The sequence below is a fragment of the Sander lucioperca genome, chromosome 4, assembly GCF_008315115.2.
Source record: "Sander lucioperca isolate FBNREF2018 chromosome 4, SLUC_FBN_1.2, whole genome shotgun sequence".
In the NCBI taxonomy this organism is placed as follows: domain Eukaryota; kingdom Metazoa; phylum Chordata; class Actinopteri; order Perciformes; family Percidae; genus Sander; species Sander lucioperca.
Genome location: NC_050176.1, coordinates 7403146 through 7427173, shown reverse-complemented (window position 1 = coordinate 7427173; position 24028 = coordinate 7403146). Strand labels below are relative to the sequence as shown.

Below are 24028 nucleotides of genomic sequence, written 5' to 3'. Positions count from 1 at the left end.
GGGCACAGTGTTAACCAGTGTTAGTTAACCAGTTATATAGAAATTATATAGCACCATCTGGTGGCCACTGGACGCACTTAGAGTGAGGGAGTGTTCACTCCACCGTGCGTCGAAGTAAAACTATTCAAAACCACTTCGTCTTCTAAATAAGCTCAGAAGTAAGTCGATGTTTATTCAAAGTATTGAGATTAACCACATTTATCATAAAACACAAACAACGTTTTACAAAACAAAATAATTTATTTACACACTTACATGTTGATTTTAATGGCATCGTCTTCATATATGACATTAGATGAAAATTAATGTGCAAACTGTACCATGAATTTCTCATGATTTTACCCCCAGGCCAGCAGACACACACGCAGACACACAAACAAACACACACACACACACACACACACACACACACACACACACACACACACACACACACACACACACACACACACACTTCCAGTTCCTGAGGCTGTTGACCTTTATTGCCTGAGATCATACCTGTGGGGATACAAAAAAGGCTCCTGAGCCATTCTTGGGTGTGTTATCTAATAATTATGTGGCAAAAGCAACATTTTAATAAATGACAATTGAACCAATAGTTGTGTCTTGAATGACCCTCTATAACTTAGACATAATAACACATGTAGTCATAATTACATGCTTTACACACTGTTGCTGCACTCCCACAGGGACGTAACAAAAAAAAGCCTTGCAGTTTTAGTGCAAAAAGATGCAATTTACCATATTTATGAATCATCGAACGCACCACAGTGAGTGGATGAGGGTGATTTTCACACCTTGTGTTGGATACATTTAGTAAAACATTTGCTGGCATGTGTGCAAGTTTTACATTTGAGTGTACCCAGAATCTTGCATGTCTTGGTCGTAGACAGTGGCTTGAAGTCAGGCTACTTCATGCAGCTCAGTGTGTGCATGATCCCCTCGTCTGTCTGAGAGAGTAAAAGAGAAAAGCTGCTTCTGTTGTGTAGTAGTTCCTGACACATGGCTCTAGCTTCTGCACTGAACATAGTGTGCGGTTCTCAAAACCTTCCAGAACATTTCCAAAAACCTAAACCCAAGGCTAATGTCAATCACTTGCACCTTCATAACAACTTACATTATGTAACAGGTACGGGAATACCAACTTATTTGAATGATTCAGCTAAGACAAAGGCAACAGGTAAAGTAATCGCCAGCCATCCTCATACCAGTCTTTTAACAAGCTGTATGTTATAGTTGCTGACAGGCCAGGGTGACTGTATTCTTTTGTGTGCACTGTATGTGTATGCAACAAGAAGGTAGTTAAAGGTAGTGTGTCTATGAAGTAGAGTAACTGTCAACCCTTCAAATCTGCCTCACCAAGTGGTGACTTGGAGAAACAGATTTTCAGAGTTTGGAGTTTTTTATGATGTCAAATTATTAGTGAAATATCAAATATCCAAATACCAGTAGCCCTGAAATCTTTAATGTATACAGGTACACACTGTACCTTTGCTTACTTATTTTCCCCTGCCCATCTCTCTAGTGTCAAAGGCAGTATTGTCCTTTGGCAATCTAATCTGCATACATTTACTGACCGTCTAAATATATGTACATATATATATATAGTGGTACAGAAACACTGTAAGGAGTTCGGTCACACCCTGCTGTGTAATACCATTTTGTTCCTGTTACTGTAAAAGAATCCAACTGGTTATTTAGCCGCAAGAAGTGCGACGAATACGGTATGTGTTGCTTTTGATGTATAGTCTTTTTCCATACATGCCAGTCAGTCCCGGCTGACTGAATTAAAAAAAAATTGGTTTAGGAGCAGCTCAGTATGGCTCAAAGGTGATTCTTTTTGTCCTTTGATGTGTCAGATTGGACTTCTGAAGTCGGAAGGAACAACCATTCCACCATCAAAACATAGCGTGGATGGTCTTAATTCTCAAAGTTTCTCTGTGGGGTTAGTCCACCACGTCAGGTGATGATGCCAGCAAATGTGTTGATTGGTAGAAGAAGTCTTTTGCTCATGTATTTGCTCAGTCCAGCGTCTTTGTCCGCTCCCAACTTGTATTTGGACCTCATGGTTTTCTGGACGCAGTATCCGGGATCAAGACACGGGGAGATCTCGATGCTACAACACAAACATGTTCAAAATAGAGCCATCAGTTTGGGGGTTGCACAGAAACTGAGTCCAGACTCATGAAGACTCAAAGGTCTTATTAGCTACTAGTTGGTAAAATCCAAAATCTAATTGAGAAAGTGATGCAAATTTAAGTTGAGGCACAAACTAAACCCCAACAGAGCAATTTCAAACACAAACCATAGGGTTCCACTTTAAAACCCACCATTGCTGGTACCCTAAAGAGACTTCAATTAATTGGATATCTCTTTGATCTGCAAGAACTTTCATAGCAATGATGGCTATTAATGATCATTTTTCTAATCACTGAAACTGATATGTGCTCCCCCCCTGCGCTCTTCTCCCTCTCTGCCCACCCCAGGTGCTCCTGATTCCTGATTGTCAGTGTGGCCCCGCCCCTGTATTTAAGGAAGGCTGGGAGACAGGGATCGGCCTCTGAGACTGAAGCAGCTTTGATCACCATGTCTTCTTTCTTTTGTGTTTATTGCTTTGAGGATGGAGGTCTGGTAGTCTAGTTTTAGGGGGCAAAGTTTGGGGTCAGACGGCCCTTGATGGGTTGGCCTAGGCTTCTTCTTTTGTTCTTTTTGGCCAGACCTCCAGACTCCCATAGCTTTGGTTAAATCACTGAAAGTCAAGTTGTGAATACAATTTTATTTACTGTAACTAATCCTCGGGTTTGGTGTTCTTCAATATGTCGCCGGTCACATTTAAGTTGTGTTTGTTTGCTGTGGCCGTAACATACATTATTTGGGGGCTCGTCTAATAGTCTTGTGTGTAGAATGCTAGAGTGTGGTTTTGATTTGGTGAATACTTGGTTTGTGGCGTTGTGTGGAGATGCCTTCCCGAGGGGTGTTGTTGTAAGTGCTGTTTATGTTGCACATATGAAGGGTTGGTTTTCTTAGTGTTGTAAAAATTAAGGCTAGACTCTCTTACCTCTGCACGTCTCTGTAGATCCTGCGACAATCTCTGTCCAGTGTAACAGTGAAAGATCGTTTCTCCAAAGTGCGAATCTTAATGTTGCTGGACCGAAACTTTGACTCCTGAGACTTAAAAAAAAGGATAAAAGGATTAATTGTTGTATAAATCATTTACGTTCTACGAGTTTTAACATAAACAGTCTCCGTGAGGATCATCCACTAGCCTTGAATTGCCTAGACTCACCACAATGTTGTTTTTAGTTTTTGTTGGAGATTCATTCAATGTCAGTGTCAAACAGTTCAGATCTATGAGAAGAAGGCAGAGAAAAAAAGTGAGCATAAGAATAAGACAAAATCATAAAATATATTTTAAAATAGTATGAAATATTGAGTGTGTCAGAGATAATAGTGAACCTTCTGCTTCATTGGAAGGAATAGCATTGATCTGAGCGCCTGTTGTCCTGACTGAGATTCCTTTGTCAATGTCTCGGCCACTTAATGTCACCTGACATGACACGTAGAAATACACACACACACACACACACACACACACACACACACACACACACACACACACACACACACACACAAATAAAGCATGCAAGTGTCAAACACAAAGGCATTTCTCACACAAACGATACGATCTGAAATGGATAGATCTGATAGATTCTTCCGGTAATTGATAAGGTATGTGACTACAGTGAAGGTCCCACGATGGCAGTAATCTAATAAGGAAATAATGGATCTATAAAACAACTTACCTTCCTGTAATTCATCGAGATAACAGCCCCACATAGATCCCCTGAGCTCTTCTTCTGCTTTTCTGTTTGAGAGACAGGCATGTTGGTAAACGTGTTTGTGAACAGATACAGGCAGGCAGGTGTGTGCATATATCATTGAAAAGATTAGGAAAATAAAGTACAATCTAATTCACCTCTAATTGAGGCTGAGATCTGTCGGAACTCAGGAAACTCCATTTCTAGATGAGTAAGAAACACATCTTCCACAGGCTCCTTTGCCGTGTTGGTAAATGTGATCTAAGGGAAAACAAACAACTTTTAAAAACCAAAAGACATTTGAAAAATGTGAATGTGAATATTATTGTGTTAAAACCCTTTGGTATAAAGCGGTCTAGCTCAGTAGATGCTTCAGATTGGAGAGTACACTGTGCTTTTAACCCTCAGAAACAGAAACATTACACATGAAATGTATCATACTACCTTAACAAAGTATATGGTGAAGTAGACAGGCTGCTGGCCGGTACGAACGTAGTAGGAAATGACATCAGACACAAAAGGCTCTTTTGGCCTCCCTGGGTTCATCTGGTGCTAGAGAAAACCAAAGTCACGTAAAATTATCCTTCCTGCCTGCACGATGTTGCAACCACAAAATGATTTTAGTCACACTTGGGTCACATCAAGTGTATTTAGTGAGTCACTAAAATGTCATCTGCTTGTCAAGTAATACAACGCTGCTTGTTAATTTTCCCAGTCACATGAGTAACAGAAATTGACTTTAAGTCTATGGTTTTAAGTTTAAATTTGAAATTTTATTTATTTATATTTACTTTATGATGTATTTAACACATCATAAAGTAAATATAAATAAAGTGTATTACTGTAAAAAGACCTAATTTAAACCTCACATTTTTCCATTTTTTTCCAGAAATTTAAAAAGTTATTAAGAGGATGCAGAATTAGAGAACTATTTGCTTTGAGGTATTTGATATGATATGAGACAAAAGATATGAAGGACCGGAAGGATTTAGCCAGAGAGCACTCTACACTCTACCTCATGCAATGTATCTCTTGTACTGCTATACCATTTACATATTACTACATTCAACTTCATATATTCTGTAGATGTTCCTTTGCACATTTCATTTCCAATTTCATGGTAATTCTATTTCAGCTCTATGTAGCTGCTGTGGTTTCAATGAAAGCAACATATTTAGTTTTCTCAAAGTAAAAGATGTTATACAACTCCCTGTGTTTAAACTTGTGCAGAAAAAAGTTGCCATGTTGACTAAATCAGATGCAGTAATGTGATGACATTTTCATTGAAGAGAAAAGTATTTAAACTAAAGATAATCTAGTGTCCCTCATTGTTCTCTCTCACTAGTCTTTCAAACAAACAAAAGTCTTTATCTAACATAGCCCTGCTGTGAGAAAAAAAGGCATTTTGCTTTAGATTTGTTTAGAAGTGTATCGTACTATCTTAGCCAGTTTGGGGATCATGCAGCCTAAACTCTTGATGTTAGAGTTGTACCACGGGTCCACCATGCTCAAGTAGGAACCAAGAGTGCAGGGATTCCCCATGGACAGATGAAGGTTTTCCTAGAAAAAAAAGGAACATGAAAGTGGAACCAAAAACTTATCAAATTTGGCAAATCGACAGCAGAGATGGAAGGTTTTCTTTTTATTTTAGCTATTGCATGTTTTTACTTCTTTTAGTTGTTCACGGAATTTGTGAGAGTCAATATTGCATATACAAATTCTTCACCTCTAAAGAGCAGCGACAAAAAAAAGGAAGTCCTTGGTGGAGAAAAGACCCTTGACCTAACACACACATATATATGTATGTATATATATATATATATATATATATATATATATATATATATATATATATGTATATATATATATATATATATATATATACATATATATATATATTTAAATGACTGAGCATTTCCCTGCAGCATCACTACACTATTACTTAAGATAAACACACAATGATGACAACATTATAATGGGCATTTTGACAAACTGATCTTTTGTTACGAGAGTCAGAAGTCATTTGTCTTGTTATCTCTAGAGGTGTGTTGACTTTCACATAACAGGCCAATGGCATGTTGACAAGAGGAAGTTCCCTTACTTTGATAGAGGAGATGGGAGTTGTGGCCCTGCAAACAGGGATGTAGTAAAACTGGAGGTTTACTTTCATTGTAAGAAAAAGCCTCCGCGCTTCCCTTTTCCTACAAAGACAATCCAGAGATTCGTGAGAAGCACAAAGTGTACGAACGTCTGACAGAGCAGTAAAACGGTTTTGGATTTCAACATATGACATTTGCAATAGAAGAAGTACTGTTTAGCTTCCCGAACCTGACATGAACAATATATATTCTTATATCTTATATATCTTATATTCTAAGAATATTTTTATAATCCTCCAGGTCAGAATAAATTGTTTTGTTAGTGCTTAAATGACGATTGTGTAAAAGGAAACTAGTGTAACTTAGAATTAGATGTTAACATGCCACATCTAGTGACAAAAATAATTTCCACGATACATTTGAGGCATCGTTGTTATATACACAGGTGTCCTATCAAAATAATAAATAAATCAACAATAATGAACAACATATATTTAACATAACAAATATTTGATATACTAGTACAGTATATACTTTTCTTGCGTAAATAGAGGGGTCATTTTTTCAACTCTGTATTGTTTACAATAGTTTCAAGGAGAATTATTTTGCCTCATTATTATGCATAAACAAAAGCAAGTTGCTCCAACATCTCATATCATCTATTTAAGAGGGGAACCCCAGTGTATGTTGTGAAAAGCAATATATTCTATCAGTTTCATCATCATGTAATATGATGAGACCCTCACCTGAAGAAATAGTAGGCCTTGGCCAGGCGGCCCAGTACCCTGTCGTCTCCCATGGCGACTATCCTGGCAGTAAAGTGTCTCTGCTGCTTGAGAAAGGGGTTGTGCATCGCGCTGCTTCCTGCCCGCCTCTGTAGAGTCGCTCCTCTTCTTCCTACCTTACCTCCACTTCCTCCTCCTCCTCCTCCTCCTCCTCCAGCTTCGAGGCTTGCGTGATCCTCCAGGGTCTCCTGCATCAGCACCATACTGTCCTTCACAGACGGTTTCATCTTGATGCCTCCACGCCGTGACAGCCTCATCGACTCTTGCTTACTTGGAGAAGGAGAAGATGTACTCCAGGTCCTAATAATTTTAAAACAGTGTAAGGCTTGGAAACAAAAACAAGTGATGCAATAGATCCCATGATAAACATCACTGTTCTCTTAAATCTTTGTGTAAGAGTTTTCCTTGAACCAAAATAAAGGTTCTTGGTGAGGATTGACTACTTTAATTTTAGTGGCTTCAAGATCATTCACATGGAAAACAATGGCTCTAAAAATCTAAAAACTTAAGGTATGCTTAAGGCAGTTATGGGTATGTTTTACTACAGAGACTGCAAATTAAGTAAAACTAGCTGTGGGCATCAACACGTCAACTAAAAGAGACTTGATTTACGTTTTGCATTGTTCCCATGATGCACTCATGCTGGCAGTGTCCAGAGATGACGATTGGGAGGGATCAGCGCCAGGGGGCAGGTCTCTTTCGATGCCGCTGTCGTTGGACATGACGGAGAAGCGGGTCATGTCAGATGGCATCAGGTCGCTGGGCGACTCACCCAGCTCAAAGTCCTCCTGCTCCTGGCTGAGGGAAAACTTCTCCGACACGGAGCTGGATCGAAACCACTTGGCCAGCTCTCGCCCTGTCAACATTTTAACATTAATCATTAACACAACACTCATGTGGAACAAGACAGCACAAACCACAGCACAGAACAACACTCAGTTCTTTCAAAAACTGTCTCAGCTGCTCTCTCTGTGTTTATTCACTGACAGTCATATCTCATCAGGACTGAGAACACAAGCACATGCACACTGAACATGTTAAGTGGCTTCAGCTCTGATAAACCGAGAGGAAAAATCTACAACTATTCTCACACTGTGTCAGAGTGCTAAGTGGTATAATTAGCTTTTTAATGATGCTTCACCTTCAAACTGCCTCATACTTCTACTTTAGTCATTTCCGACATGTTTCAGAATGACATTCAAAAGCTCTGTGACGCTATCGAGTTACACTGAATTTACTTCATGCTAATCGTCTAATGAGGCTGCTGTTGGTGAATAAACCTTCAATTTATAACTGTTGCTGTGCAAAAAGGCAGTTCTCAGGAAAACACTTTTCATCTGTGATTGTAAAACTGTTGTCCCTTTATTTCAGGTTCACTTCATTCAGTTAGTTTTGAGTAAATAATTCCAGCTGCAGCCTAATTCAGTTCAGCTGACTGGTAGTAACAACTTCCTCTAGACCCCCCACCGTTTCCAGAGCCACTCACAGATATCCAGCTCCTCCGTCCACAGGTAGAAGATCATCTCTGGGTTAGGAAGAGGGCAGTCACACAGTCCTCCACTGGACAATGGCTCTGCAATACACAGACACACATGGAGGAAGAGAGATAGGAAGAGACCAAAACTGTCACAATGTTACTCAAAACACCTCCCCACCCCCACAACTTCCTCTCTGTGTGAACACTGTTGTCTATCCCTCCATCTCCCAGCAGGGATGAGGGGAGAGCAGGTTCATCGGATAGTCGCTGACATGATAAAAGTGTATGTCATGGAAATAGATATCCGGAAAATTATAAAAAAATACTGACTCGACTGATTTGGCCATGGCCATGGAGGAAACCACTAGATAGTTGGAAAACATGTCCATCACGGACAATATTTGAACAGAACACTGTACACCACTGTGCTGGCTTACAGTGAAGTAGCTCAGTTATAATGAGTATTCATTCTAACCTTTATTTAAACGGCAAAAGTTTGCTGAGGTTGCCCTCATTTACAGTGACGTCAAGTGACAGACACAAGCAGTTATACAACAAGATAGACATAAATCACACAAAACAAGATAAAAACAAGGATAGAATAAAACAAGAAAATGTAGATATAATTGCCTCTCCCCATTCATGTTAATATGCTGCACTAATTAAAACAACTGCCATTCTAACAACCTTGTAGGGCTCACAAACGTAGTGCATTTTCAAGCAACAATCATTTGTGAAATGTGGCGCAGCCCCCGTCACTGTGTGATGTGTGTGTAAGTGGTACTTAAAATCACTTTCGTAAAACAGGTCCCAGTTTAGAGTTTTAACAGAAATGCTTTATTTTCAAACTGCAAACCAGGACAATAGTAATCCTAAATGCCAAACAAGAAATCAGATAAAATACTCAGAAGATAGGACTAATGTGCAATATATGCAGACATCCATGTCATATTTATCATCCCTGAGGTGGATGTAATTTAATGCAGCAAAATAGCAAATATTTGGTCCACTTAATGCAGATAATGTTAGTTGATGGTTACAATGTTTTCATCAGATGTGCCTGTGGTTCTTGTTGTTCCTTTATTGATGTTTAGCTATGCCAGTAAGTTGATTTATACCTCAGACAGAGCAGCTGTGCCTCAGAGAAACTCTGCCTCGCATGGCTTTGCAGTATTTTCAGGGAGCTCCTACCTGAGTCTGTGTCGGTGACGATCTTGCTGTACAGCTGCTGAAGACGGCTCCTCAGCGCTCCCCCCTCCCCTCTGCCGCCCTCTTCCGCCCTCTGCTCAAGAGCCGCCAACACTTCCTGAAAGTGCGACTCGACGTCTTGACCCATGTCCTGTCCCAGAACACACAAACACATGTGGGTGAACACAAATGCACACACAGGAAGATAAACACATACAGACTCTGTATTAATAGCAAAGAGGTGAGGGGTCAGTAGCACACGTGTGTGTCTGCCCTGTTGTTTGTCCTGTTAAAGGTGTTACTTTAGGATCGGTGCCAGAAGACACTTCCACCTTGCAGACAACAGACCTTCATTCAGGTTGTTTCACATAACACATACATATGAGGTAGGGACTAGTTTTCATCCGGGACCAAAAACTGAAAAAGTTACTTGCATCACCAAAAACATAGCATGACAATATCATATTCTACTAACGCATATTTGAAGCTCGAGAGTCATTCTGGTAGGTACTTGCAATCTCTAAAACTCTTCCAACATGCTATTCATGAATTGACGATGGGCGTTATGCACGTGATTCCACTGTACACGGAGGTCATTCACCTCCCCCGAATGGCAACAGTCAGCATATGCAATTCACATGGGAAAAATATGGCACATTACAAAAATTCTAAAGAGATGTTGTGAAATCGACTGGATGAACTATATCAGACCAGAGATGACTAAAGAGAAGAGAAGCAATGTGGAATAATGTTTTCTAAGCATCTGTAGAATGTTAACTAACCAAGCACATGGTTTTCTGACTAAAACCTACAACAAAATGTTAATAATTTACAATCCAGCTCACAAAAAAAACCCTTTTAATTAGAATAACATTGCTTTCTTACTACGGAGCTGCGCTGTTATATACATTCTATATGTTTCATGAAACTCAATTTCCAGCCATATTTCAACATGCACTTGGCACTAGCTGTCAAGTACGTTGCACAGATCATTATCAATTCTGATAGCCTTTACTTTTTTGATATATTCAGCTGTTTTCCTTACTTGCAGCTTGAAGCCAGACCAATAAGTGAATTCAGTGGTATGATTAGCTTCTACAGAGCAACAGCCATGTCAGATAAAAGTAAAGTCTGAAAAGTTTGTCCAATCAGGTGAAATACACTAAGTGTTAATGTTGAGGTATCTGGGAAGGAGAGCACGTGTCAGTTATCCTACTTGCACAAACATCTGTCCACACTGAACTGAGCCTTGGTAGGGCACATTTACTGAAGCAACAATTGTGAGCAAACTTTGTGAGATTAGTATAGGCTTAGAATTCAAGTGTAAAGTCAAGTCACATTCAATGAATATGATTAAGTTAGTAAGAAAACAAATAAACATGGGGAATTCTGAGCCAAGATCTAACTAGATAAGAGAAAATGGCAAGCATGCAGAAAACATTCACATTGACTTTACAAATCCTTGTGAGTATTAGGAAAGGTTTATCAGAGAGCAAAATAGGCCAATCAAACCTGCGGTATACTGAACAGAACAAGACTCAAAAAGGAAATAAACAAAGCATAATAGCAGAGACAACAACATTGTGGAGGGTAATACACTGCAATCACCATAACAGACAACTAAATAACTCAAAAGAGAAGGCAATAAGTGAGCTCAACCAAATAGTATTGTCCGGTTCCACTGACCTTTAGAGCTTGGGCCAGTTTCGGCCCGTGGCACTGCTCTGCTCCTAAAGCAGCCTGTATGGAGTGTTGGACCACCCTGCACATGTAATCTACAGGACTCAGAGATCCATCTGAAGTGGACGTCTCAATATCACCCAAAAGGACTTGTCCCAAAGAACCGGAGAAGACTTCTGGGTCAGCCAGAACAAAGACCCTGCAGGGATTTACATGACAGACTTGAGGGAATAAAAAAAAAAAAAAAACCTTTGTAAAGCTTCAATTCCCCAAGACTTTTATTGTACACTGAAACATGTCATACATATTTGGCTGGACCGCAAGGACTAGCCTTGGACCTTGAAATCCTGTCCCTGCAGCATGATGAGAAATACTACAGTTGCCCTGGGGCCCAGTTAATACAGGGTTTTGGTACCCATCCCTAAATAAAAGGATTTTCCGTATTCATTGGGTTTCAGGCAGTCTTTTACGATGTGTTCATCCAGATGTTCACATTTGCGTACTGTACGTGGTCAGCACTACTACAGATGAACATTTAAAAGCTATTTTCACATAATAAACACCACCGCTGACTATCTCCTTGACAATTTGGCCACAACTAGGCATATTGAGCATACACGGTCCAGCCATATACTAGGTTTTGACCTAGTCTTGTTATTTATGACTCACCTCTCCTGAAATGGATAGTGCTCATTTTTTAGTCTCTGCTCTGCTGTGACCATCCTCTGGTACATCAGACCTGTGGAGGATCAAACTGGCATTTAATGAATGTGATTGCAAATCCTCATACAGATTAACTGACGCAAGCTTGACGAATGGACAGTTCAATGAACATCACAGGAACCACAATCTGGCTTTTCTTGGAGTGATGGCAGCACTTGAAGCAGTTTTGTGTTTTTATGTCCTCACATGATTCATGCAATTTTGGGTGGTATCTTCATTGTTGAATTTACTTATTGTAAGTCGCTTTGGATAAAGAAAATTAGCTATATAAATGTAGTGTAATGATGGCCCTCTGTTTACTAAAGTCTCCTGCGGCAGGACTCTGTAAGGGAGAAATCTGCTCATCTGGTCTGACTACTCTGCAGTATAAGCTGTTGTCTGTCAATACATTTATTCAATGCATCTCTGGCATCCGCTGTCTTTTAGGTTTTTAGGTTTGGCTACATTTGTTGTCTTATGTCTTCTTTATTGTTTTCAGTTTGGTTTAATGTAGTTTTTCTTTTTTATGCTAAGTAATTATACATATTTACAATTACAAAGCATGCATGGTCTGCCTTTTTGCCCTTTCTTGGAACTGGGTTAAGACACAAAAGGTATAATTCCAACCTCAACAGTATGAGTAATATATAATTCATGTTTTGATGGACCTGTCTGAATGAAGGATTGGTCTTTGTGGGAAATTACAGCATCATGACAAAATGCATAATACTAAATGAATAAATCAATGGCATCACTGATGAAGAACAACACTCCTCTTTCCTTTTTGTAAGAGAAACGTCAAGAAGGAGACTGAGTGATTTCAATGCTAGTCATTTCATAAAATGAACAGCGTAGCTATGAATGCAATATAACAGAATACCATATAAATGTGTCAAAACAATTACAGGCTGTAAGTGTTGACTGTTTGATGACAAGATGACACTGATTTAGCAGCTGGAGCTCTTCGAACAGGTTGTTCTGAAGCCCTGACGGAAATTAACCAATCACCTCTTGTTATACATTTAGACTGAAATGCCAAGCTGAGAGTTGAATAATACCTGGAATGGAGCGTTCAGTTTTTATCTGTCTTGTGTAGCTGAGGCCTACAGTGCAGTAGGGATGAGGGTAGGTCAGGAGTCTCTTACAAAAGTCGTAAACACGCTTGTACAGCTCATCTGGAATGTAGGCTGTCTGGAATATCAACAATAAGACACACACACACACACATACACACAACATGTAATACCAGTAAGAAGAAACTATTTTATAATAAAAAATTAAATTACAGGCCTATATGCCATCTTTTTAGTTGTCCACTTCCTTGTTGAGATTTATTCCTGAAATAAAACACATTTCTCCTTCCTGTTAGGTACTTTTTGCAGAAACTCCCTACATTGCATACCTAAAAATGACATACAAGTACTTTTCTGGCATACCAATGCAACACTGTCTAGGAACAAACTTGTCCTTCTGTGGATTTGGAGAATTCTCTTAAAAGGCAGTGAGGCTATGCCTCTGCTGTGAAACAGGCCAACACACACCCTGTTTCATACAGTCTATGGTTACACCCCTAAAAAGGATTAGGACTGGATACAGTAGCTTTACAGAAATGATCTACTCAGTATGGCTTTTGAAACTGATTAAGCTGAAATTCCTAAATGTATGCCATTCAGTAAATAGTGTCAAAAAGTATGAACTGTACCTGAATAATGGCATACATTAGTGTGTGGAGCAGAGGTATGATGCATTTGCGAGAGTCCCATCTCTCAGCCTGCAGAGAAAACACACACTGTTAGGGCTCCACTCCAGCTCCTCGACTGATGACAGACTGACTGTACATTGTTACTAGAGCTGAAACAATTAGTTGATTAATCAATTGGTTGATTAACAGAATAATAGTGTTAAAAGCGAAGATTTGGTGCTTTTGTGTGGTCACATGTGTAGACCATGTCAAAGTTTCAACAGTGCCACTGCTGAAATCAAGTACCTTTTCCAGCTCTTTTATCAGCAACCACACCAGAGATAAGCTGTTGGCAGGATTGTTTTGGACCTTCTTATGAAGTGTCCATCTCAGCATGCCTGTACACACAGATAAACACACAAGCCATTAACAGATGCAAGATTTGCCCATGAGTAACACAAACTTGCTAAATTTGTCACACTTTTCTCCATTACAGTGCTAATTCAAAATATGTCTGATGACTAACAAGTGAACAACCCTCATACTGCTGACACGGCGAAATATTCCACAGTGTGATTAAGACTCACAGGCTGGCTTCAGTAAATATGTATTCAGGGTGGTTTACTGGGGTGGAATTGCTTTGGATACAGAAAAATGCTGGAACACATAAAGTTTTCAGCAAAGAATCGAGTCAGTTTAGTGACATCTAATCCTCATGTCAAGATATATTGAACCATTGTGAATTTATTTACATGATGAAGTTGGTCTTTTTGCTGTTGCCACTTTTTGAAAACTCTTTACCATAAGGTTCAAATTAAGACCCAGTGATATAATCAGATGATGCTGTTTGTAAGATTTCATATATTAGGTGTGAGCAAAGCCAACCTCAGAGATAGATAAAAAACACATCAGTGCTAACAAAAAATCTTCACATCTTAATAGTTTTACTTTATTTCACTGTGTTGTAGTAGATCTACTGTACCTTTGTTGAAACAGTCAGACAACTGCTGGTTGTCTGTTTCCCTGGGCAACACAGCCTGGATGCTGCGGTAGAGTTCTGGCTCTGGAACTGTGGGGGAACAGCTGGCTGATAATAAAGTCGAGAGGTTATGTGTTTAAGTCTGAATATTAAAGGGTTTTTTGCTTAAATCAGTATCTTTTGAAAGAAACACAGACCAGCCCTTCACTTTTCTGCACATATCTGCATCATTGCGTACAGTGTGTGTTGCGTACCTGTTGGCTCCATGCTGTGCATTCTGGTTGAGTTATCCCAGTGGGCCTTGTTGGTCATGTCTCACATGCATTGTGGGTCTATCAACTGTAATCAGAAAGAGGACATGGACAGGAAGTGCCAGTCATGTTCTGTCATGTCTGAGGTCAAACACCACAAGTGGGTGGACAGCCTACATGATGGCTGAAGGTAAATGTGGGTAAGCGATGACTGTTTTCTGCTTGCTGACAGCAGAGTGTAAAATTACATTGATACATTGAAAGAAGCTATTTAAAACTCTCTCTGGTCACAGACGGGCTGTCTCGATACATTTCTCTTATTGTATTTTTGTGTTAAATATATTAGCCCCAGTTAACATTTACTGTATGCCAGTGTTATTGCTGAAGGGTTAAACCCAAAGTTTTGTATTTAAAGTTTACCCACACAAACGCCTACACACACACACACACACACACACACACACACACACCGATGGTTAACAGGTGTCAGAAGGTGCAGTGGTCCCATACTAACCCTCCCCAACAGTGGTAAAGAGTATTCCTTTAACTAACTTCAAGCCACTTTCCTTATCTCAGGTCCCACACAGGTTTATGAGTCACCTCTCAAACCTCCGCAATACTACATATATAGTGAAATTTGGCTAAATCTGAAAAGCATCACCCACTTGTTTAGTTTTAGATCCTTTATTATGAAATTGATATATCCAACATAAAAAAAACATTGAAACCACAACAAACACTAAGCGCCAATGCAACAGGAAACTGCATTTCCTGCAGCATTTATACATAAACTGACTGTTTCTTGTAAATGCAGAGTGGTGGATAAGATGTTCATGCTTTGGTCCTTTCTGGACAATTTTTTAGAAGAGCTCCTTCAACTACTCTGCTCTCAACATACTGACCATAGATCATCCATATACAACCACTTTGGCACAAATAAAGAGCTCATGAGGTTGATTATAATCTTAGTGTAAAAGAAACACCAGAAATGTACCATACCATCCCTCTGTCACAGAAACAAAACATGTCCAAAACAGGCAGAGACCAAATGTGTTTGCTTTATTAAAAGTTGTTAATTAACCTTTCAGCCATCAATCAATTCAATCAAAATATTAAACATGTATATCTGTAGCATCACACGAGGCAGCAAAACTACCAAAACCATCCTCCTCCATTTCCTACTGCTAACCAGTCAAGGCATAACAGTTGTAAAGTAAAGTATAGATGATATTACATAAACTTACCTTGCCCTGTACAGGCATGGACCAAACAGTCCTGCAGGTCTTTTACATCTACACACAACACTCTGTGTACTGAAACTAACAAGTGCGAGAGAGAGAGCGAGAGCGAATCACAGGCAAGTGAGTACAGTGACTCATTGCTGAGTATATTTCCTCTTGTGAGAGGGTATGCGGTAGTGACAGGGGATAGGCAGTGTGTGTGTGTGTGTGTGTGTGTGTGTGTGTGTGTCAGCAGAGTTGAAGTGGGAGGTGGGGAAAAGAAAGAGGGGGAGAGAGTGTTGCGCAGGTGTTGGAGTGTGTCAAAGAGTCATAACCTGTATACGTCCAGTTCAGTTGGCTCACGGCTGAATGTATTTGGATTTTTTTCTATTTTTTTCTATTTCTGGACTTCTGACTCACAACATTTTGCTCTCTTTCATGTCAACATTCAACATTCATTCCACACACACGCATGCCAAACGTGCACACAAACACACACACACACACACACACACACACACACACACACACACACACACACTGTGCTGGAGGTCATTCAACAGGCCGCATGTGCACAATGAAAGGATTTTGTGTGATGGATTAACCTTGATCCCTCTAAGAAAAGCAGTGCTTTCAAAAACAGAGAGTTAACAGAACTGCCTCAGCAGCTGAACGCTGCCTGATCTGCCTGTTCGACCACAAGTTTCCGTTTGCCTCTAGTGTATTCACTCTCTTGTCTCTGTCACTCTGTCTCTCGCCCCCCCCCCATTTCCCTGTTTACATCTTCTCCCTTGAATCTGGGGTTTATGATGCACATGATGTCTCAAAAGATTGTTTCTGTCTCCTTCCTTCATGCCTACACACAAAAGACACAAAGACATACTGGGTTGTATTGATATACAGAACTCACTATGCATGCAAAAGGCATCCATGTGCACGCATAGACTCTCGTCCACAGAGATGTGCACACATACACTCTGTTTTACCTCTGTAACGGAAACTATTATTGCAGTGTTGGACCTAACATATACACAGCATTTCCTCTCTGTCAGAATGAGTGGGCAGACGGCACTCTATATTTAGATAGAGAGACAGAGAGAGAGATAGGTTGAAAAAAAGGGAACCAGTTTTAAAAAGCTTTAAAATAGATGCACCACACCATTCACGACCTTTCCAAATAACTAACTTAGAAAAACCACAGTCTGCAGAAAAAAAGTGAGCCTCTTAAAACACAAAAGCACCATCATAGCTTTTTGATTGTATTTCAAGCTAATATCACTGTAAATGGAATATTCAAATATAAAACTTAATTTAGTTTGACTTCTGTTCAAGGGCCACATGCTTTTCTGTGTATTTAAAGAATTGTATACAATCTAATATACACAATTGCTCTAACTAACAACACCAGGGAGTAGAGAGGAAAGTTGAGTTTCAACTATTAAAACTACATTAAGGTTGCAGATGCACACAGAAGCAAAGACAGATCATATACAATGAGCATATATGCATATAACGTCACCAATCAGAGTCAATCCTATGACCTTTCTTATTCTTTTTTTGACCTACCACTGTGCACCTTACGGCAACATCCTCTTCCATTATTTTAACAAACCAACATGAGTGGTCAGATACAGACTATAATGCTCCTAACATCCCTTCCTTGAGTTGTACACATTGTTTCTTTTGCCATTAGTGCCAGAACAAAATTCCAAATGGCTCCGAAAGTGCTAATTAATATATCACAAGCTAAAATGCTATTACAGATGCCAAGGCCACATGCCAGGGAAACAAACTTCTCTTATGACTGTTGACTATTTACGGTTAATGTGAATCAGTTCCTGATCTGAGTTTTGGCTATGATACACATCTATCTATATCTTCTCCATGTGGGCAGGCGTATGGCAGTGGTCAGCTGAAGTTTCAAACAATGCAGCCAAACGCTGCAGAAATCTCAGAAAACAGGAAGGACGTGACAGCGATGTGTGGAAGTGTGTTCATATAGCAAGAGAGAGGTGGTGCTGCAGTAGGGGTGGGATTGCATGTGTGTGTGTTTGGTCGATTGGAAATCCCCAACCTTCATGTAGGATAGCATGGTGTGCATTGACATAGACGGGCCTCATCGCCTCTCACATGAAGACCTGGACAAAGTAAAAGAGCACAGAAAGAACCAGCAGAGTGTGTCCCCTATAGCTAGCAAGTAGCCTAATACCTGAAACAAAAGTACAGAGTGAATGAAGCAGTATGTCTTTGTGAAGGGAACTGTGTGTGCAATGTGATTAAGGGCTTATGGTAAAAACAACTTCATAAAATTCCTAAATTTCATTACTGTGCAAATGTCGAGAAAAAGTAGCTGAATGGCTGCTGCCCTCTTCTTTCCAAGGAGCATCTCAGGAAGAGCCAATAGTTTATATTTGAGCTATGCTGTATAACTAACAGAAAGTCAGTCCTTAATTAAAACCACGCTAAGACAGCTCAGTGCTGTGAGGAACACACGTGCAGAAACACACACTCATATTCAAAAGTTGCAAAGAAACCCCTAAAACAGACTACGTTTAATTCTGTGTGAGCAACGGGGGATATCAATCAAAGCGATTTCCTGCATCAACATGCTGGACAATATGAGGAAGTCCTCTTGGATCGGTGAATGTGTGTGTGTGTGTGTGTGTGTGTGTGTGTGTGTGTGTGTGTGTGTGTGTGTGTGTGTGTATGTGTGTGTGTGTGTGTGTGTGTGTGTGTGTGTGTGTGTGTGTGGTATTATGCCTTCTGTGGGGTCTATGATTTTGAGAATTGGGTCAATAGGTCCAATAGGGGTCAGTTGAGGATGTGGCATTTAGGTTGGATTAGGCAACATGCGTCAGTTAAGGAGTTTTAAACAAATACTATGTTGAAACACAAATGCAAATACAAACACACATACTATACAGTATATACTACTGTGTGTCACACATGAGCACATAAAGTTGCATGCAATTTAGTGCACATGCAACTTCCACTGACTTACACACTACTGAATCTAAGAAGGACCAAAATACCAGTGGCTTTTCTGTCGCCTTAAAAATGTTTATAGTTAATTTAAAATATTTGTTCCGCTTTGAATTCTTTCACTTACAGTATATCCTGTGCATATGACCACCTAACGTAGAGATTTCTAAAGGTGTTTTGGAATAGTGATTAGATTCATTCTTTATGCATGAAATACTTCTCAATCCGTTCTTATCGCAGATTAAAAAAAGCTCCAAACAAAGACGGCATTTTTACCAAAGATACAGCTGCGGCCTAAGACAGAAGGCCTGTGAATAACCAGAGAGAGCTGTAGGGGAACACTGAGTATGAATGATTTATGTTTTCATTTAACTCTTACTGAAAAACAAGCCATTTTTGTGTAACAGAAGCTACACCAGCTATTTAGTCGTCTACCACTGTTGTGACTTTGAATAACTCCTTGCCAGTTTGTGGAGAAAACTTTCAGATATCGTGTTTGCTTGTTTAGCCTTAAATCTACAGATTCGTTTTAGTGCTTTTCAGCAAATTGCTATGGTACAGTTGATTTGTTGTTTGGAAAATTGTTCTTAAACATATGACATACTGTCCAAGTCTCTGCTTTCGAAGCACCCATGCTGTTTGTGTACCTGTTCAATTACATGCAATGCATCTCAGATTTTCCTGATATTTAAGCCACATGTTAAGTCTAATACAAACTGTAACTCTTTGCTTCAGTACGCACACAGCAAAGCACAGGGTACAGTATGTCTCCAACATTTGAGACATTCTCTAACCAAATATTCTGGATATTCTGCAACTGACGTGAGTGTAAAAGCAAACATTGTTTCCAGACATGCCGAGGAAAAAATAGTAAAAATAAAAAAATACAAATTTGTGGATTCCGGTGAAGCGTCAGTCTCCACACGTACCAGACCTTATTTGGCCACTGTGGGCATAATGAGGTAAAGCAGTAACATAGCGGTACACTTTTACATAAGTGCACAGGGTGTAAAGTGATCCAACTACAAGCACAGGATGTACTAGATGCGTCACATAGACATGATCAGCAACACAAATAGAACACACACACACACACACACACACACACACACACACACACACACACACACACACACACACTTGGCATAAAATAGTGTTAGCCACGATGGAGTCTGCTTTCCAAGGCGTCCACAAGCACATGACTGTATCAAGAAGTGTTTCCATTTGTTTTCATTTTTCTCACAAGACAAACAAAAGGGCGGTTTCTCAAATTGAAGAGTCTGTGGCTGTCTGCATTTTGGGAGCTGCAGTATGTGGAATTAAGGGTGTTTTGTAATAACTTTGGGCAAGGTTGTCATTTAAAATGTCTTTTCCGGGAATAGGTGCGTGGGTTGATGAGGGCCCAGCACTCCTGGGCAACATCTGCCCAAAGTCCTGAGGCTTTAAAACAAAGCCCCCAGGCTGCAACTAATGATTGTTTTAATTACTGATTTATCTGCAGAATATTTTTTCAATCAATCAACTAATCATTTAGTCTATAAAATGTCTAAAAATAGTGAAAAATGCTATTCACACTTTCCTAAAGCCAAAGGTGACACCTTAAAATTGCACGTTTGTTCCTTTAACAGTGCAAAACCTAAATGCTGTATATTACATTTACTATCAAAAAAGATAAACAAAGGCAGCAAATCCTCACAATTAAGAAGCTAGAATATGGGAATGTTTGGCAGTTTTGCTTAAAATATGATCAACTAATTATTAGAATGCAGATTTTTGTTTATAGGGCATCTAGTGACTAAGAGTGATAGCTTGAATTAATCAGGACATCTGACTGAGCTGAAATGGTCAAAGCTTCAGCTTAGGCACACAATATTTGTTTCAGTACAGCGTACGTACAGTATGACCTAACTGCCCTAAACTACTGTCCCTGTTAAACTCTACTACTCAACAAGTCCTTACTGTCAGTTCTTTGTGTTCACAATTCAGATCAGTTTGAGCAGAAATCACAATTAAAAACAAATTGATTGCAAACTCTTAGCTGAGTTTGTGGCCAGGTTGGTAAGGGAAACCGTTTTTTAAATAGCAACTACCAGCTAATTTAAGCGCCGTCTCATTTTTGCCAAACTGCTTTTCCAACATTCAGCATTCCAACCAAAGGCCAAACACACTTCCTTGTGATGTACTGTGTGTCAGATGGCCTCATGTGGGCTGACTTTACCAGCATCCCTTCTTGATCTACTGATTAACAAACTTTGATTATTTTAGTGGTAAGACGGCTTTGGGCAACTATTTTATAGAGGACTGAGAGGTCTTTGTATAGAATGGTCTCATGTCTCATGATGTTGACCCTCATGAGGGTGGAGTGGCACAATGAGTCGCACCCTGTCCATCCATCAGTCCATGGATCTAATTTTAACAAAACATGAAGGAGACGATGGCCCTGTCTTCCAGACAATGTTTAAAAGTGACACAGGTTGACTTAATATACTATATAGTAAAAAATGGCAAGTTCAAAAGGTTAACTCAAGTGTGATAAACTAGGGTTAGACTTAATTTGGGTCAGTTTTTGACAAACCTTGGAAGGGTGATTCAAGTTGTCAGGGTGTTCTGTGTGCATGCATGTAAACACATACTAGGGGACACTTATTGACCTGACACTTACAGGTGAACTATTAAAAACTGGTAGGACTTGAATCTTACACAATAATTGTCCTGATACTTTCTACAAAGTGGCTGTCTTGCAGAAGTGCCTTAAGATAAGTAATGGCTGCTAGGTGCCAATCTAAAGGTAACTGATGGAACTGAGAAAATTGTAACTTCTCTCTAACCTACATATAGTACTGTAGTTAGTTTACATTTGCACTTCTTGGTGGTCCCCTTTTAATGTCATGTCACAGAAAGCCACATATTTTGAAAATGACTGCTCTCCACTGAACTAACTGGGTAAAAGCGGTTGCAGTTAAAAAAATAAATGTTTTACTGGTAAATGATGTTCTCTATTGTTACTATAAGAAGGTAAACTAAAAGGATGAAAGGCTTAATATTGTGTTGTGTGAAGCTTTATGTTTTTAGTTTGTTCATTATCATTATTTCAAAGAGTGTTGTGTTAAGCCTATGATTACAGTAATGACAGCTTACTGGAACAACCGGTATTAGTAGCTAGTAAATTCTTTTTACAATTACAAAGTTTAATTGCAATCCTGTATTTCATGATCCACCGTCATCATCACCTCACCGGAATAGCTATCCAAAACGTGTTGTTCTGCAGCATTATCTCACTATATTGTAGATGTTTGTGATGTTACACTGTGGTGATAATAGACAAACATTAATTAGATATTTTTGATACTTTGAAGTAAAGCTGATGTATTACTGTTTCCTTTCCTACTGTTTTTACATAATTGTTCTATGGACTTCATTGATTTGTTAACTGATTATTTTTTTGACCTGATGAAGATCCATGTCGGATTGAAACGTTGTCATTAAACGTATATTGGCTTGGAGTGATGTGCGTATAACTCTCCTTCAACACTGTGGTCATAATAACATGTTGGCACAGTGATCACACTGTCTAATGATAAAGTTACTATTCCAACAGAGATCAGATAACACCATGTTGCCTGTTACTAATTTTGCTCAATGTGTAGTATAATTATATAGTATAATTTTGATAATGGGTTGTTACTTATTGCTTTACAGTGTTATGTAATGTCCCCATGTTCCAAGTTATTTCCTCTAGAACCAAAGCCAAGACTGGATTACCAGCATTCACTTAATAGCCTAAATATTTTAAACCACTATGTCACTGTTTTGTCATGTTTTACTGGAAAGCCTCACCCAAGAGTTGACATCAGCAAATGGATTTTGTTCTAGATTAGAGAGCTGTGATATGTTTTAACTGGGTGTTGTGTTGAAGTAGATGGCTTCAACAGCTTTATGTTAAACATCAGATATTTACATAACCTCTATGTGTTCTATTGCCAAAATAGCAATGTTCCTATACTATGGATTATTGCCCATAAAATGAAGCACACGCACACACACGCACACACACGCACACACACGCACGCACACACACACACACACACACACACACACACACACACACACACACACACACACACACACACACACACACACACACACAGACTGGAGCCACCCAGCATCCTTTTAATTCATAAATGGTACCAGGAAGCTCGGATCTAAAACAACAAAGCTGGAGGAAATACAGCGGTGCTCTTAGACTCCCAAACAGACACAACAGAGCGCCAAGGCTTCAATCAGACCCGGCACTGTAACCAAACCCTTGTTATTATCTCAGGAGGGAAAAATAATCTTGTCTTCCCGTGTTATAGGCCATGACGTGTGGGAGTTTTTATAGCCAGGACTTAAATGTAAAAGAGCACAGTCAAAAAAAGGGGTATAAAAAAAGACAAGGATCTTCAAAGGAGCGGTTGACACACAGCACTGGTACAGCAGCACATACAGTACATCTGTTATCAATCAGGTGCTGCACAGTAAACACACTGCCATATCTCATCTGCATGTTACAATAAGTGGCATACTGTAAAACCTTCTACTGGCAGGATTAGATTAACTCATACGGCTCATCAGTGCGAAACGTAAACAGCAATAAAAAGATACGTTCATGAAGAACAGCAAAAACAACTCAAACATTAAAAGGTCACTCATTACAGAAAAAACTGCGGCTTTGGCTTTGGACTAAATATATACTGACAGTTTTGTGTTAATTTTACATACACATGTAGGCTAACAATCTTTACCATCTGCAATATAAACTGTAGCAACAACTTACAGTCGTCGATATTATTGTAACCTTTTCGCGAGTACGTACAGTAAACTGTAAACTATAGAGACGTTTGCCATTGGTAAAACATCAAAAAGTTCAGTCTTTGGGAAAACTTACCTGCAGTTAAGTCGTGCAAACAGCTCCATTTGCCCACTGTATCATCTCTCTCTCGATATGACACTTCTTTATTTAGCTCCAGTCAGTCAGTGTCAACTAACTACTCTGACAGTGAGGCTTGTCTTCAGACCATGCACGCCCATCGACGCAACCGACCAATGGCGTGCCACTAAGGGCTTGAATTGGTAACCAATCATAGGACGTATCCAGATAGATAGATAGATAGATAGATAGATAGA

The 24028-nt window shown here is 39.5% G+C and overlaps 1 protein-coding gene across 7 annotated transcripts; it reads right to left on the bottom strand.

The window, feature by feature from the left end:
* Nucleotides 1–215: 215 nt before the first annotated feature.
* Nucleotides 216–23880, bottom strand: LOC116042677 (phosphoinositide 3-kinase regulatory subunit 6). 7 transcript variants are annotated; one of them, XM_031288968.2, is made up of 21 exons: nt 23790–23880; nt 14664–14748; nt 14413–14517; nt 13737–13828; nt 13452–13520; nt 12808–12940; nt 11717–11786; nt 11054–11246; nt 9371–9518; nt 8189–8275; nt 7315–7558; nt 6664–7002; nt 5920–6019; nt 5256–5378; nt 4263–4370; nt 3977–4079; nt 3804–3865; nt 3457–3547; nt 3287–3348; nt 3059–3171; nt 216–2116 (listed from the first exon to the last, which is right to left on the bottom strand). In XM_031288968.2, the coding sequence occupies exons 2-21, from the start codon at nt 14719–14721 to the stop codon at nt 1960–1962; spliced, it is 2457 nt and encodes an 818-aa protein (XP_031144828.1). In that variant the 5' UTR covers nt 14722–14748; nt 23790–23880; the 3' UTR covers nt 216–1959. The 7 variants fall into 7 exon arrangements, with proteins under 7 accessions (XP_031144828.1, XP_031144830.1, XP_031144834.1 ...); XM_031288970.2 differs by having other exon boundaries at nt 3059–3165; XM_031288974.2 differs by having other exon boundaries at nt 6664–6972.
* Between the last annotated feature and the right edge of the window lie 148 nt (nt 23881–24028).

What these genes read in the sequence shown, in the direction of transcription:
- LOC116042677 (XM_031288968.2), bottom strand. Translation starts at nt 14,721, where the DNA reads ATGACCAACAAGGCCCACTGGGATAACTCAACCAGAATGCACAGCATG. An exon ending in TCCCCAAACTGGCTAAGATA is followed by an intron (nt 4,371 to 5,255) that starts GTACGATACACT and finishes GGTTTTCTCTAG; the next exon opens with CACCAGATGAACCCAGGGAG. An exon ending in TCCTTCCAATGAAGCAGAAG is followed by an intron (nt 3,349 to 3,456) that starts GTTCACTATTAT and finishes TTCTTCTCATAG; the next exon opens with ATCTGAACTGTTTGACACTG.